This window comes from Volvox carteri (assembly GCF_000143455.1).
Source record: "Volvox carteri f. nagariensis unplaced genomic scaffold VOLCAscaffold_4, whole genome shotgun sequence".
NCBI classification, from domain to species: Eukaryota; Viridiplantae; Chlorophyta; class Chlorophyceae; order Chlamydomonadales; family Volvocaceae; genus Volvox; species Volvox carteri.
This window is the reverse complement of record NW_003307547.1, coordinates 1,070,366-1,084,349: the sequence shown is the minus strand read 5'-3', so window position 1 is coordinate 1,084,349 and position 13,984 is coordinate 1,070,366. Positions and strand designations below refer to the sequence as shown.

Sequence of the window (13,984 nt, the reverse complement as noted above, 5' to 3'; positions counted from 1 at the left end):
CGACGTGTTCGACCGCCCAACAAGTGGTCCTCACCGCTCAACACATCACAAGCCATCACTCTCCCGTCTATCTGCTTCAACGCTGCGGAGCAACAGACCTGGCCAACGTGCATCCATGCCTGGAACGCGACGAGAACGAACTCCCACAACGCGATGACGCAATGAGCACCAGCAATCGCACACGTCCCTCACCAGCAGGACAAACCTAGGTGTGTTCCCAGGCGCGAGCAACCGCCCTCACTCTTTTTGTCAACCTATAGCGCGGATGCAGCGCTCAAGTCGTCATCATCATAGCTGCTTTGCGACGAGGTCGGCGTGCTGCGGATGATGCGCACCTCGGCCTCACCGCCCTCGTGTTGCGTAATCTCCAGAACCTGAACCGGCCGGTTCAGCACGCCGTACGACATCCCGACGTCGATACGCCAGACCTGGTTCTCACATTCACAGTTGACACCGCTGAGCTGCGGAGTGTGCCCCACGACCAGGCGCTTGCCGTGGACCTTGGCAAGCGCCTGCTGCAGCGCGCGGCATGCATGGTAGCGCTCATACGGCGTGGCAAAGCGCTCCTTAGACAAGGTCCGGTTCCACATGACGCTGTTCGCGTCCCTGCACGAGCCAACAGAAGTGACATGTATGACCACTACTACTTGCCAGGCTATATCTACTTTGGCGTTGGGTACATCTCCTCCTGCCGCAGGGGTTTTACATTCCGAAGACTTAGAACCCAGCGGACTTCGCGTACGCGTATATAGCCCTTTGATTATGGAAGAGATAGCATACTGATAAGACCAGAGGCGAGCGGCCCCCTTCTGCCAACCAACGCGTCAAGATGGCGACGAAAGAAGTCAAAAACGTCAATACACGACTTCCGCATGTTTTGGATGGAGCTGCGTCCGGTCAAAAGTCGCTGTGTGACCCATTTCAGGATGCCATCCGAATCCTGTACCCATAGCACGGCTTAGGATATCTGCGACTTACCCCATAGCAAGAAAGGGCGGGGTGCATTTGCTACCGTCTGGCTGCTGGTCGCCGCGCATCCATGCCGCCACCTCGCTGTTTAGCCGCTCAATCCCGTACTCAACTGCATTTGAAAAAGCAGTAGAGCAGTTGGTTGGCAGTCCTAACGCCAAAGCGTGACAACGCCCTTATGCACCATGCTCATACTGTTTATAGAGCAGAGGGCTACCAAGCGCCGATTGCCGACTGCCGAAAAGCGGATCGACCGTTTCCACTCTGAACAACAATGCAAGCACCTTGCCTCGCTACCTCACACTAGGACGCATCGAGCAAGTAACAAAGTTCCAAGAACCCCGAGGTGTCATTGCAGATCAAGATTCCAAGCCAGTTAAAGATTTTTGAGCTCTGCGCTGTGTGGCCCCAACAATGACAGACCCTGAGCCCGTGACGGAATACCGTACCGTGAATAGGCAAGAGGCCGCCATGCGCGAAGACGGTGTCATTGACAACCAATACTGTGGGGTTGCGAGCGAACTCCTTCGCCAAATCGCCACCGGGCTTGAACAGCGAGTAGCGCACCTTGGCAACCAGCTGCCAGTCTTTCAGATCCGACTCCTTGAGTCCCGCGTACATAGCCGATTCCGCGAATGCCCCTGGAGTGACGTACCTGAGTGGGGGGCAGTCCAACAATTGCAGGCGGTGTTAGAAGCTCCACAACCGTGGAGGACCCCTGACCTGAGCATAAGCACGCTACGATGCGCGCGCGATGAGCTCTGTGCGCGCTTGCCTCTGCCATGTCGCTATTTGTACGACTTTCAAAGACCGATAGGACTCAGTGATGATTAAAATGTAAAGTCGGATTGCATGAGCTCCTTACTTTCCTCCGGGATGGCTGTGTAACTCATGGAGTGCTGCAGTCAGGGGCCCCTCTGAAGCCGTCAGTAAGGGGTACGGGGTACGGGGTGCGTGTTAGGGTCGTCACCGTCACGCCGCACGCGGCTCTCACCGGAAGTCCCCACACACGTTGAGGCTTTCGTGGTTGCCGTTGAGCATATACACCGCACCGCCACACTTCCGAGCTTCCGAGTCAAGGTAACGTAACAAGTTTATTATGCCTGCGCAACCAACGGACATCAAAGGTCAGATGAGACTCCACCAAGGGTAGCTTCCGCGCTTGCGGAGCGGCTACTAGCAACTCATACCCTAGCACGCGCGCCACGTCGGGTGCTGGGGAATGAGCACTTAGCAGATTTAAGAGCGGTTGCAGCAAGCATGCGCATGCTGGTGGAAGCGGCCAAGAACAACCCAGGCATCGACACCCCAAGCCGGCGGCAGAATTGCCTGTGCGGTGTAAAACACTCACCAATTTCGACGTCTCCTCGGTCCAGCACGTCGCCTAGCTGCACCACGACCGTATCGCTCCCTACCCAAGCCACCTCCCCTTCGTCACTGACTCGGATGACACGCCCCAACTTGAGTGCCTCAACAGCTTTGTCCAGGTCTCCGTGAAGATCCCCAACTGCGCAAATGAAATGCGCTTGATATATTTCGCATGAGTGCGGGGTACAGGAGCGAGCGCATGCCATGCGGTCCATCCGCTTACTTGCAACAATCCGCCCAGTCGCAGTTACATATGTTGGTGGATCAAGAGGGTTAATCCATTGTGGTGATGCCGACGTGGACACCTCGCCAGCTCGGTCCGCAGCTGCTAGTGTGGCACTAGCTGGGCTGACGCTTTGGGTGTGGACAAGGAGCGTTGCACCAACAAGTTGTTGGAGTAAATGACGTCGGCTGCTTGCTCTTCCAACTGTGTGGTGAGAAGCAAGTTGCCGGCAAGCTCGGGGAGGCAGGACTGTCGGTGCTGCAAGCGCTGTGCGAGCATCACTGCTACGGTGCCCACGCAGTTGCCTATGCATTAGTGCCATAAGGAGTCAAAGCTACGAATGAGGGTTTAACTAGTTACTGGAACCCTGATAAGGTTTGTGAATGTGCCGTCGCTCGAGCCCGGCGGCAACCAACCACGATATTCTCTAATAAGTAGTTAGATTGACACTCTGAAGCAAGCAAATAAAGCTGATGTCAAGATGGAGGAGTCGTTGAAAACGGAGCCTCATGACCAACGGTCCCGTATGCATGAACAAAACTAGAGGAACGCAATGTTAAAACAAAGCTGATATATGATAAACATGAAGGCCAGACCCACTCAGTAAATTCCATACCGAGCACATCAGTACCCTTCATAGTAGACTATTTACCTGCAACCGCATAACCCGTCGCACCAGGTAATGCAATACCACCATGGTGCCATCATGAGGACATATAAAGCGTATGCTATCCGACGAGTCTCGTATTAAGGCTGGTTGGAGCTGCAAGTCCGGGAGCACTGAGCCCGCATTGGAAGGCGTGCTGCCCGGGGGGTGACTATGTGCTGCAGGCAAAGTCAGCACGGTTTTTGCGTGGCAGTCCCACCCCGAGTCTGGCTTTGCGGCATGCTAGCGCAGCTGCTCACCACCCTGACACACACGCTCGCGGGAAAGCTGCCAATAGAGTGGCCAGGGGAAAGGGTTTCATCGGATGCTGCTTCGCTGGGACGGTCTGGATCACGGGTCATCTTCCCTGGTTTGGATCACATACGTAGCATGGCAGCCTCGGCTGTACGCATATGTAGATTTTGGTACCTGGTCCTAAGCCGGTAGCACCCTAACACGATCTGGTGACGATAAGAAGCAGCCGTTGGAAAGGAACGGCACGACACCGTCCTTAAGAGCATGCATCAAGGTAACAGCAAATGGGGCTTCCGCAGCGAAGCATGACTCGCTGTCGATGACTGCCCTACCCTACCCTACCCTGCCATCCCAAATCTGTCAAATTAAATAACGCTATGTGATTCGCCACCCGGCAGTCGGCAGTGTTATGTTCCTGCCCTGGTGATGCCTAAGACTATGTACTGTAGTCCAACTGCCAACGGTATCCAGTTGGCCTTCTTCCCATGCTCATCTCGCACAATCCTGCGACCCCGCTTCCTACTTAGCGAAAATTGCGCCCCAATACAGGCTGCTCATCATGACACAAAGGGCAAGCACCGCCAAGATAACTTTAGCACGTCAAACGTCCTCAAATACACCAACAAGAATTCAGCCTTCGTACAATCTGCAGCTGCCGGAAGGTCCAACGGCATAGCTGACTTTGAAGCACCAGTTCTTTGTCCGTTCATTACTTCTGGAATCAATCGTTGCCGGAAAAGTTTGCGACTCCAGCAACCGCGTATAATGGCACGCGTTCTAGGGCCACTAGGCCACGCACCCCCTGCCACTTGCCCAACCTGCAAAAAGCATTCATCAACAGATCTCCAAATGCGGGGCGTTAAGCTAGCTGGCATGCACATCTGCATGCCGTACAGTCATAAAACAGACACATCACACACAAGGCCCTTGATCGCCGTGTCGTTCCTCCAACCGTCCTGAGAGATTCCAAACTGCCCTTGATCAGAGGCGGAATCGCTCGGACTCGGAGTCTTCACTGACTCTATTGCGCGACAAGGCGCGTGGAGGGGAGCTGTCAGATGCCGTATACGCAAAGTTGCTGACCCAGAGCGCCTCGCGAGTCTTGCGCTCCACGGGATCGTCCTTGACCAGGTTTTGGTACACGGACGTCACGTAGGCTATACGCCGGTTTTGCTGGTACTGCTGCTGCTTCTCTTGCTCCTTAGTGGCTACCCATTGCTTAAAGGCACGCTGCAACGCAGGGCAAATCATGAAGTCAGGGGAAGCCTGGCCAGCATGTCCAAATGATGCGTTCAACATGCGCATGGCAGGTACTTGTGCAGGCATTAGTGTAGAGCTGGCCTGTCGCAGCTACCGAGATCCTCCAGCAGCCCCGCGGACCGAGCAGGCTGTCCCGCAGTCATAAGTATTGGTCCAACAACAATTATTTTATCAAGACATCCCCTTTCGGACGCTCAGCTCACCTCGTTGGCCTCCCGCACTTGCAGCTGTAACCGTGCAGCTTCAAGCACCTTTTCCATTTGTGCCTACAGATGCACAGGTAGGGTAAGGCAAAGAGGACTGTTATGCGCAACGTACAGTGGTCACCAAGGCAGCCAAGAGGCCAGTCCACTGTCCTCCTTTGTGCACGCGGCGAGTCAGGTTTGTTAGTTCGCATGGCACGGCAAGAAACCCACGCTGGGTTCTTGCATAGGCGCATGGCCATTATAAATCCCACAGAGCAAACACGTGAGCAAGGGCGACGTTCTTGAGCGCCCGCGGCACCCACAACTGCAGCTCCGAAGTTCCAGATCCCACTCTGCCGTTCACAGCTAGTCGCACAGCGTCGCTATGATGCCATGCCCTGCCCGACCCCGACTGGCAGAAAACTAGCCACCCAGCCCTGACAAGGTATAACTGCTTCCCATAAGACACACCTGCTGCTTCCGTTGTTTGGAGAGCGCGGCGTTCACCTCGTGTTGGACTTTCCAGTCGTACACGCGCCCCACATTTGGCACTGTCCGGTACACCGCAGTCTGGAGGAATAATGGATCCACAGCTGACGTGTCGTGCCGTTCCCGAGGCTTCGGCATGGGGGCCGGTGGCGGGGGTGGCGGCGGCTGGTAGTAACGCGGCGCCGCGATGGGGTTTCGGGAAGGCGAGCCCTTGGGGCTTGACGCTTGACTGCGCTTGCCCACTGGTTGCGAAGACGACGAGGAGCCTTTACGGGATGGCTGCTGGGAGCCGCTGCGCGAGTTGATAGGAGGTAGGGAGCTGGAAGACTGCCGGAGGCCTGACCCGCTCGTGCTCGCCTCGTGATGACTGCTTTTACGAGAGCATTCTCTGCTATTGTTTCGCGACACTGCTGGCGGTAACGAACACGTGGTTGGTTCACCTTGCTCCTCCTGTGCGTGTTCGGTAACCGACCCACTTGCTTCCTCAGCTCTTAGCGTCTGGTGCGATGATGCGCCTTCGCGGCTTCCGGTTCGTGACGGTGCAGATGGCAGGGACCAAGGTACAGACGCTGCGGGGACCTCGTAATCAGATGCAGATTGCATACTACGGGGCTCGCCGTCCTCGTCAGCTTGCAGTGCCTCGACCTCCGGTGTGGCTAAAAACGCCTCCGCACCTCCGTCACCAGGAGGTGAGGAAAGCGACGGCATGCTTTCTGCAGGCAGATGCTGCTGCGGCCGTGGGGATTTGAAGTCGCCGGTCCCCGTCACCGTGGTTGAGCGCTCTGTCTCCGTAGTTTCCGCCTCCGTCGCCGTCTCAGTTTCCGTTTCAGATTCCGACGCAGTCTCTGATTCAGTCTCCGACTCTGACTCTGATTCCGACTCTGATTCTGACTCGGTCTCTGACTCGGTCTCGCTCTCCGTCCCCGACTCTGTCTCAGAGTCCTCCAGGTCGGTCTCGTCCTCTGAATCATCCTTCAATTTCCCCTCGTCCTCCTCCGGATGGACGAGGGCGTCTTTGGCAACTATGAGTTGCCCATAGGCCTCCGTATCTCCATCCTCCGCCATGCGAGCCGCGCAGAGCCTCGACTCAAAAGTGGGTGAGCGTGGCAGCAATTTTATGTGCTGATTATACAGCAATCCTGGGGTTCAGCAGGGTAAAGGCAATAATTCGAAGTAGTAGAGCTAAAGGAAAGAAGCCAATATGCATGTAGTCGTAAAAATGTAACGACACCAATGTAGAGATGTGCGAAGCAGTCAAACTATGCTTAGGCTTGCCTAAGGGGATTTGTTTCTTGACAACATTTTGCTTGTCGTACATCGTCATATGAAATATTCAGGCAGGGATCCTCAGGCCTGATTTGTAACTCAATTTGAACCAGCATTGGGTAACAGGTTTCGATTTTTATCTTACGAGTCTTCGCTTTATTAAGCAGTTGTGTTCATCTGTTCCCCACATCGTTTGCTTTGGTTGATTGCTTCAAAGAGCATGACCGTTGTTGCGCCTTTGGGAGATGGTCTAGAAGATCAAGCAGGCAACACGCCCTTCGTTGGCCATCCGTTGTACTCTGGGCCCCCTTTACCAGGGGAAGAACGGGAAGAGCGGATGAGCCCGTTTCTGGCCATCCTTCTCCTGTACGGTATCATGATACTTATGGTTGGAGCACAGGTCAGTTAGAGCGGGTTAGGTTACGGCAGCGTACGGCTTGTAAACCCGCACGTCGTGCAGGCTGTTGGCTTGGTTGGCAGCAGGCGGCGGCCGAGCTTATGTGCCGTGACAGTCGTGTATCATCTGCTTTGCTGCCATGGTTGTGCTGTCGTTATATGCTTCAGACTGGATTTGCAGGAGCCGGCCCTGGAGTTTGAGGCTTTCCAGTTTACCCTTGTCATTCCACACACCTGTCCACGCACTTTTCTCTGCAAAACAAGATTGAGACCGCTCCCCTTATAATGGTAACCCCAATCATCAGACGGCGCTATTCCTTTGGAAGAAGAGGCACCGCAAGTCATACGAGCTCGTCACGCTGCTTGGGCTATGGCTCATGCCCGCCCTCTTCTCTCTACACTTACATTTTTGGCGCTTCCTCCTTGTTTGGACAATGTATTCCGCTGTCACCGCACGCCTGCTATGGACGTCCACGCGCAAAAAGCTGGCGAGGACGACGCCGCGGCAGGTAGGTCCCGCAGCTGCGGTGCATTGGGTCATCAGCTGGGGCTGCGACCCATGATCTAGCAGCAAGGTCGCGAACCGTGAAGCTGGGGTTGTGTCGCCGACATGGCTCATCACCCAATGGAACCGCATCTTTGACCCCAGCCCAACCTAACCATCACGTACTGTTCGGCCCGATGTCCTCTGCCGCCGTAGATCTACACGTTTTTCCTAGGCGTGTACCGGGCCAGCAAGGTGGTGGGAGTCGTGGGTTACTGCCTTGTCCTGGCCGAGGTGTTCGGCATGGGGCCGTTATTGCACTTGGTCCTTCCCAAGGACCTGCCCATTGACCTCGTATGGTACGGCTTGTACTTCGGAATATTGGGTCGCGATTGCGCGCAAGTCGCGACGGACAGCTTATCGGCACGGTTGGGCATCGAGGGGCGGCAGTTGGTCAGTCGGGTAAACAACTGCGGCATATGCGGGAATGAGCTGTGCGATGAGCTAGTGCCAGCGTCAGGCACCGGCGAGGAGACGAAGCAGAGCGGGCAGCTCGCAGCAGAGCGGACGGTGCAGTTATCGTGCAAGCATTGCTTCCATGACCTGTGCATCCGGGGCTGGACCATGGTGGGGAAGAAGGTATGCACACGGGCTCAATGTGACAGGGGATCTTTTCAGTTTTGATGGCACGATACGCTGAGCTGTTGTGCCCTAAGGATACAAGGGGGAATCAGCAATGGCAAATGCAACGTGGCCAGAAACTGGAGTTTTTAAGCTTTCTGGTACTGGTTGGACCCCCCCCCTGATATGTTGTGTTGGCCTACTCTTGGGATGTTCAGCACATGCGAACTTGGGTGCAGGTGGAATTTCCCTGGCCCTGGCAGAGCGGCATTGATGACACTGCAGTGCAACTGCCGCCAAAACCCAAATCGCATGACAGTTGTGCAATGGCGTAACTTTTCAGGCGCCACACCGCTTTCATATGCACGATCCCTTGCGTCGCAGGACACATGCCCGCAATGCGGCGAGAAGGTGGATCTGCGCACACTGCTTTCGGATAGACCATGGGAGACACACAACATTACCTGGATTCAGGTAAGCACGGAATCCTGGCGTAGAGTTGGGTGAAAAGGCAACCCTCGAGAATTTGCCCTTTGGCCCACCTGAGTTAACAATGAGAAGCGTACGGCATCATGATGGAATTCTGTCCGCATTACTCCAGGCTTCCCTGGCTACGTGACGGCTCACACATTCACTGCCTGTCCTTGATGGCCTGCAGATGATGGACGGCATCCGCTACCTTGTGAGTCTGTCCAAGGGATATCAGGTCTACCAGCATGCAGGATTTGCGTTAAGGCCATGCAGGATGTCCTTGCTCTAAAGCTCTGCAGAGCTTTAGATGAGGAATCGGGGTTGCCATCTCCAACATCTTATACTTTGTTATGCTCGCCACCATGCCTTTGGGCCCATCAGCACACCGAGAATAGGTCTTGGCTTTAGGCTCAACAAACCGGTGCTGCGGTTTTGGCCTTATCACGACGTACCCACCGCAGGAGCCATCCGTCCCAACTTAAATGATGAAGTAAACGGGCCGGAGTCTCTATATAGTTAATTTAGTCCCTTGATAAGCATAACTTGGCCGCTCCTTCCTGCAGGTGGTGTGGAATCCCATCATTTTCACGGTCCTGTCGTTTGTGTTGCACCTGTTCGGCCCACATCGACACGGCGATGCACACAACGGTGTTCCACAAGGTCTGGAGAGCTCTACTAAAGGCGGTTTAATGAGCCAGCCACCGGCTTCACCGCCCATTGCAGCCCTTTCCCCAGCTGGGACCGCAGTGCACTGAAGCTGCTGGACTGCGCAACACGGACTTGACCTCACAGGAAGACCTCCGGACCCCGCGGACAAACAATGCTCACGTTGGCAGAAAAGGAGCGCGATGGAAAGGTGGCCTAAACGAAAATGAGCGCCTGTGTGTATCCTGCACATAACTTGGTGCATCGCATGCTTGGGGCCACCTAGCTCAACAGCTACATGCCACCCAGTCGTCTTGCCTGTCAGCGGCATACGGCAGTGATGGTTGTTTTAATGTAAGAAGCCTAAAACTCAATACTACCCAGCTTGCCTGCCCATCTCTATCATATGCACTCGTCAGTCATCGCAGTCGCTATATGTAACTATAGGTCAGTAACTCCAAATTCACTAGTCACAACGCTAGCGCCATTGCGGCACCACCCCGGAGGAGCATTCGGGGGACGCCTCGCTCCCCCGACAGTCAATATACAAACACGTTTCCTACGGACGCACAAGTCGAATTGGCAAACGTCTGCGATGCACTATGTGCACGTCATCCTCGCGCCCTGCTTGCTCAGTCCACCCGCAACACTTTTGCTGGGTTGACCGATCAACTAATTCCACTGGAACTTCCGTCGGCCGTGCCATACTGGTGGATCGGTGCTTGCAAGCGTATGATCAACTTTTGCGAGATACGCCTCTTCTGCCTTCTGGACTTGTTCGGCCTCTCGAAGCTTCTCGTCTTCTTCTGCCGCCTTCATATGCGCCCGCGCAACGATCTGAGTCTGCAGCTCCAAGCGGCGCGTCACGCCGGCCTTGTGCTCGGCCGCTGCACGCTGTGCTGCATCTGCGGCGGCCGCAGCCACTTCCTCCAACATCTTGGCGCGCTCGAACGCCTTCTCCTCTGCCATTGCCATCCTGTGCAGGCCCGAAATGCAAGGAAGGGGATTCAATGCCTGAATTCAATGCCTGACGTGGATTCAATGCCCGAAGTTCAATGGCCGCATCGGGTGACCACCGGCAAGTAGTGAACGGCGCCCGTTAATCCTTGGGTAGGGGAAATCATTCATGCTGAAACCCGTCGCACCTGCGTGCCAGCTTTTCTTGGATTTGCAGCTGTCGAATGTCGTCCACCTGCTTCATCAGCTGCTTTCGGGCTAGCTCACGAGCAGCAATCTCAGCGTCACGCCGCGCCTCTTGCTCAAGTTGCGCTTTGAGAATTAATGCGTCACGCTCTGCAGTTTCCTCGCGCTCCTTCTCCATCATCAGTGCCAGCTGCTCTCGGTACCGCTGCATCTCCTCGCGGCGACGTTCGCGATATGCAAGCTCAGCGGCCTCATCAGCCGCTTCTCGGTACAGTGCCTCCTGCAGAATTTTAAGATCCAGCTCCCTGCATACCAATACATCCACCACAACGGCGAATTACCAGAGTTTCGTGCTTGCTATCTGCGGTCCCCTTCCCTCCCTTCTGGCGGCAACCTATCAAGACGGCGCACAATTTCATCCATTCGCCTGACAGATAGCAGATAGCAGCCGTCCTCGAGAACCCCACAACAGAATCTCGCTCCCTTTTTGGCGCTGCTTCCGTTAAGGCCACGCGCTCCTGATCCTGATCCTGCCCGTCGCACCTCTCCGCGCGCTCCTCCTCGGAGATTTGCATCTGCTTAATGCGGTTGTACTCAAGCAGCTCCTCTGCAAGCCGCCGCAACCGCTCTTTTTCCGCCATTTCCGCTTGCTCCTGCTCGGCCGCCATTCGCTGCCAGGTGGCGTTCAGCTCCTGAATCTCTGCACGTCGCAAGCGGGCCTGCTCGTCGCGACGGGCGTTGATCTGCCGCACTTGCTCGTCCAGCACCCGCAATGTCTCCTCTCGCCGTTCGCGTTCGCGTTGCTTGTCTTCCAGGTATCTAGTGGAAAAGGCGAAACAGAAAACTTCTTCAGTCAAGATATGCAAGCTGCGTGGTAGAGAAAACTTACCATAGGGGCATGAATCAAGGCAACTGGGCACCTAGCTAATCCTTCGTTGGTATTGGAATCCATTAGGGCCCGGAAACGCCGTAAGCTATCCCCCTGCAAGTCGTCACGAGCCTAATCAAGCAGCTTAGACTGCTTACATACCTCGCCTCCTTTTTCAGCCGCTCTACTTCGCTCATTTCATGCCACAGGTGCTTCTCTTCCTCCTCGAGGATGCGTGTAGCCATCCGTTGCTCAATCTGCAAGAGCAGGTGGGTTTTTCCTAGGTATTTAGAGCATCAGACAGCAGCCATGGAATCCCTAAGCTGAGCCAATGATTGATAACTACTCTCTTGATAGTTTGTATCGTTCCGGTTCACCCCCGGCTCACCTGCTTACACTATACCTCCCCCCCATTCCCACAAACGGGCGCTTATCCCTCAGTTACCTGTGCATTGCGTTCCTCGAGCGTACGATACAGAATACGTTTCGAGTTCTCATCACGGAGTACGTCACAGCTTTGGATGAAGGCCTTTTCGTACAACGATGCTGCCAACTGTTGGCGCTCTGCCTCCCGCTTCTCTGCAAGCGCTCGAGCCCGTGCTGCAAGCTCCGCACGTCGCTGTTCTGGGGTCTTCTTGCTGGCAAGCAGCTCCTGCCGCAAGGCCAGGTCCTCGGCGTCCAGCTTCTCGGCCAGCTTTTGTCGTCGGGTGTTTAAGTCAGCCTCCTGACGTGCCTTCAGTGCATCGAAGCGCTGCTGGACTATGCTGCTGACGATTTTTTTCGTTGTCCTAGCCTCAAAGTTTGCCACAGCCACCATTTTCTGCTCCGCCTACGAAAGCAAGCACCCCAAAATACAGTTGTCCGCCTTCCGCAGCCACGTCGGTCTAAGCGTTGCCTTTCACGCCTTAACGTAAATTCACTAAGTGACCCCGAACTTGAGATTTAGGTAGATGTGGGTCCACGCGTCACCAATAGAAGGGCACATGTATGCAGATGTCAAGGACGCTTGTCCTTGGCACATACCTTTCGATCCTGCTGCAGACTTGCAAGACGATCCTCCAGCTCGCGCATCTTCTGGATGCGTGCATCCGGAGGGGGCTTCTACGCGGCACAAGAAGGCAACATGGTTATGCGCTAACCAAGTGGTATCCCTAATACATTTATCGCACCTGTCTATTCATCCTACAGCGAATCAATGGATAGTTCGGTGATCCACAGAGGGTATTGAAGGAAGACGCTTAAGTGGGGATAACCTAGACTATCGAGTTTTCAGTACTCCGTAGATTCTCGTACTAGGTTAAACCTTTCCAAGATTTATAGATTATTGCTATGACGCTTGCTTACACCCTGAGCCGCGGATTGTCCACAACTGTTTGCACGGCTGCCTACCAACAAGAAAATGTAAGCAGTTATATTTACCTTCTCCATGCAAGTCGAACAACAGCATGCAGTATGTTTCTTGCAGTCCCGGCAAAACAGTCGAATCGTACGCAGCCGTACGCCCCAGACATTTTTATTGATGCCTGTTCAATTGCTACCTGTATAATTTGGTAGGACAGCCCATATGGTCATTAACTGCTTGATTGCAAGAGTGCCGCCAGGCACCCCAATTTTTGCTGTGTTAGTGTCCTCCACGCGAAGGGATTGGCGTTCAGCTGTCCTTGTTCTTTGGTAAGAGCTTCATCATCACACTTAGCTGAATCACCCACTCTAATTTTCATTATCTTTGCTGTGCCTTACGGAACCTGAGCAATCTACCTAAACCAGTTTTTTACGCTTGGTTGACAGCGACGAATGCGCGAAGATTAATATTATCCGTCATGGCTGTACTTCTCTCCGAATCAGCGTCATTATGCATACTTCTCTCCGAAGCAACGTGTTTACGCAGGAGACATTCAATAGATGCGCGATGGTTCCACCCAGAAGTTTTGCATGTTACCCAAGCATTCCAATTATGAGTGTACGTTGTTACCTGTGCTGACGGCTAGGACACTGGCGTGCAGCTGTCGCGGACTTCAGCACATGGACGCCTGCAGTGCGCGAAGGGTTGAACGCAACATTCGTGAAGACCCTGTCCTTAAGGATTAGGACCTAGCTTTACCACTGAATTATGGCACTAGGAAAGGTGGGTAGCTACCAGAGGTCGGCAAATAAGGCGGGTCCTGCGGGTCCGTACCACAGTACCCGCAGCCGAAATTCGTCTTAAAGGCCCAGCTGCGGGTCCCTAATGACCAAAATTTGACCAAAGGACGTGATTTGCAGCCTCTATTGCGGCCCGTAGGGCCTCGTGCTGGACTTGAACTCTGTGTTTAACTTCGTAAAGAAGGAAGGCGCCCCAAAACGTTTTTAGGTTTATTAACCGAAATTATGCCTTCCTGCAGCCGTAGAAACCGAATTGCCGACCTCTGATTGGAAGTTTAATAATATTCTTAGACGTACCGTTGATACCGATGGTACGGATGGCCGTTAGTGGTGTTACAAAGATGTGTCAGTCTGACTGCTTTTTATTGCATCATGACTACAATACAATTTTCAACTTGTTCAACCCTCAAATAGTGTCTCAATTAGCACTAATCTTTTCCAGGATGCAGTCCATTTGGCTGCTGCCTCTCCGTCTCAACCGTCCCTTGCTGCCTCACTCTCACCATCTCACATCTCATCCCATCCCTTCTCCAGTCACATCCATCAGCCCTTG

At 54.2% G+C, this 13,984-nt stretch overlaps 4 protein-coding genes across 4 annotated transcripts; 1 reads left to right on the top strand and 3 right to left on the bottom strand.

The window, feature by feature from the left end:
• Positions 1-254: 254 nt before the first annotated feature.
• On the bottom strand, positions 255-3,528 carry VOLCADRAFT_87011 (uncharacterized protein; the record flags this gene model as incomplete). Its single annotated transcript, XM_002946696.1, has 6 exons — positions 255-606; positions 979-1,081; positions 1,419-1,624; positions 1,964-2,072; positions 2,321-2,691; positions 3,467-3,528. The coding sequence occupies 6 exons, from the start codon at positions 3,526-3,528 to the stop codon at positions 255-257; spliced, it is 1,203 nt and encodes a 400-aa protein (XP_002946742.1).
• Positions 3,529-4,442: 914 nt separating this feature from the next.
• Positions 4,443-6,460, bottom strand: VOLCADRAFT_87010 (uncharacterized protein; the record flags this gene model as incomplete). Its single annotated transcript, XM_002946695.1, has 4 exons — positions 4,443-4,691; positions 4,925-4,987; positions 5,378-5,637; positions 6,070-6,460. 4 exons carry the CDS (start codon positions 6,458-6,460, stop codon positions 4,443-4,445), a joined length of 963 nt encoding a protein of 320 aa, XP_002946741.1.
• A 421-nt stretch (positions 6,461-6,881) lies between these two features.
• Positions 6,882-9,650, top strand: VOLCADRAFT_120375 (uncharacterized protein; the record flags this gene model as incomplete). The annotated part of the gene is made up of 6 exons (XM_002946877.1): positions 6,882-7,061; positions 7,363-7,566; positions 7,758-7,994; positions 8,547-8,636; positions 8,821-8,844; positions 9,197-9,650. 6 exons carry the CDS (start codon positions 6,882-6,884, stop codon positions 9,386-9,388), a joined length of 927 nt encoding a protein of 308 aa, XP_002946923.1. The 3' UTR covers positions 9,389-9,650.
• Positions 9,651-9,950: 300 nt separating this feature from the next.
• VOLCADRAFT_103170 (uncharacterized protein) lies at positions 9,951-12,669 on the bottom strand (the record flags this gene model as incomplete). Its single annotated transcript, XM_002946694.1, has 7 exons — positions 12,459-12,669; positions 12,313-12,390; positions 11,735-12,118; positions 11,452-11,546; positions 10,965-11,240; positions 10,424-10,726; positions 9,951-10,254 (listed from the first exon to the last, which is right to left on the bottom strand). Exons 1-7 carry the CDS (start codon positions 12,468-12,470, stop codon positions 9,951-9,953), a joined length of 1,452 nt encoding a protein of 483 aa, XP_002946740.1. The 5' UTR covers positions 12,471-12,669.
• Positions 12,670-13,984: the final 1,315 nt, after the last annotated feature.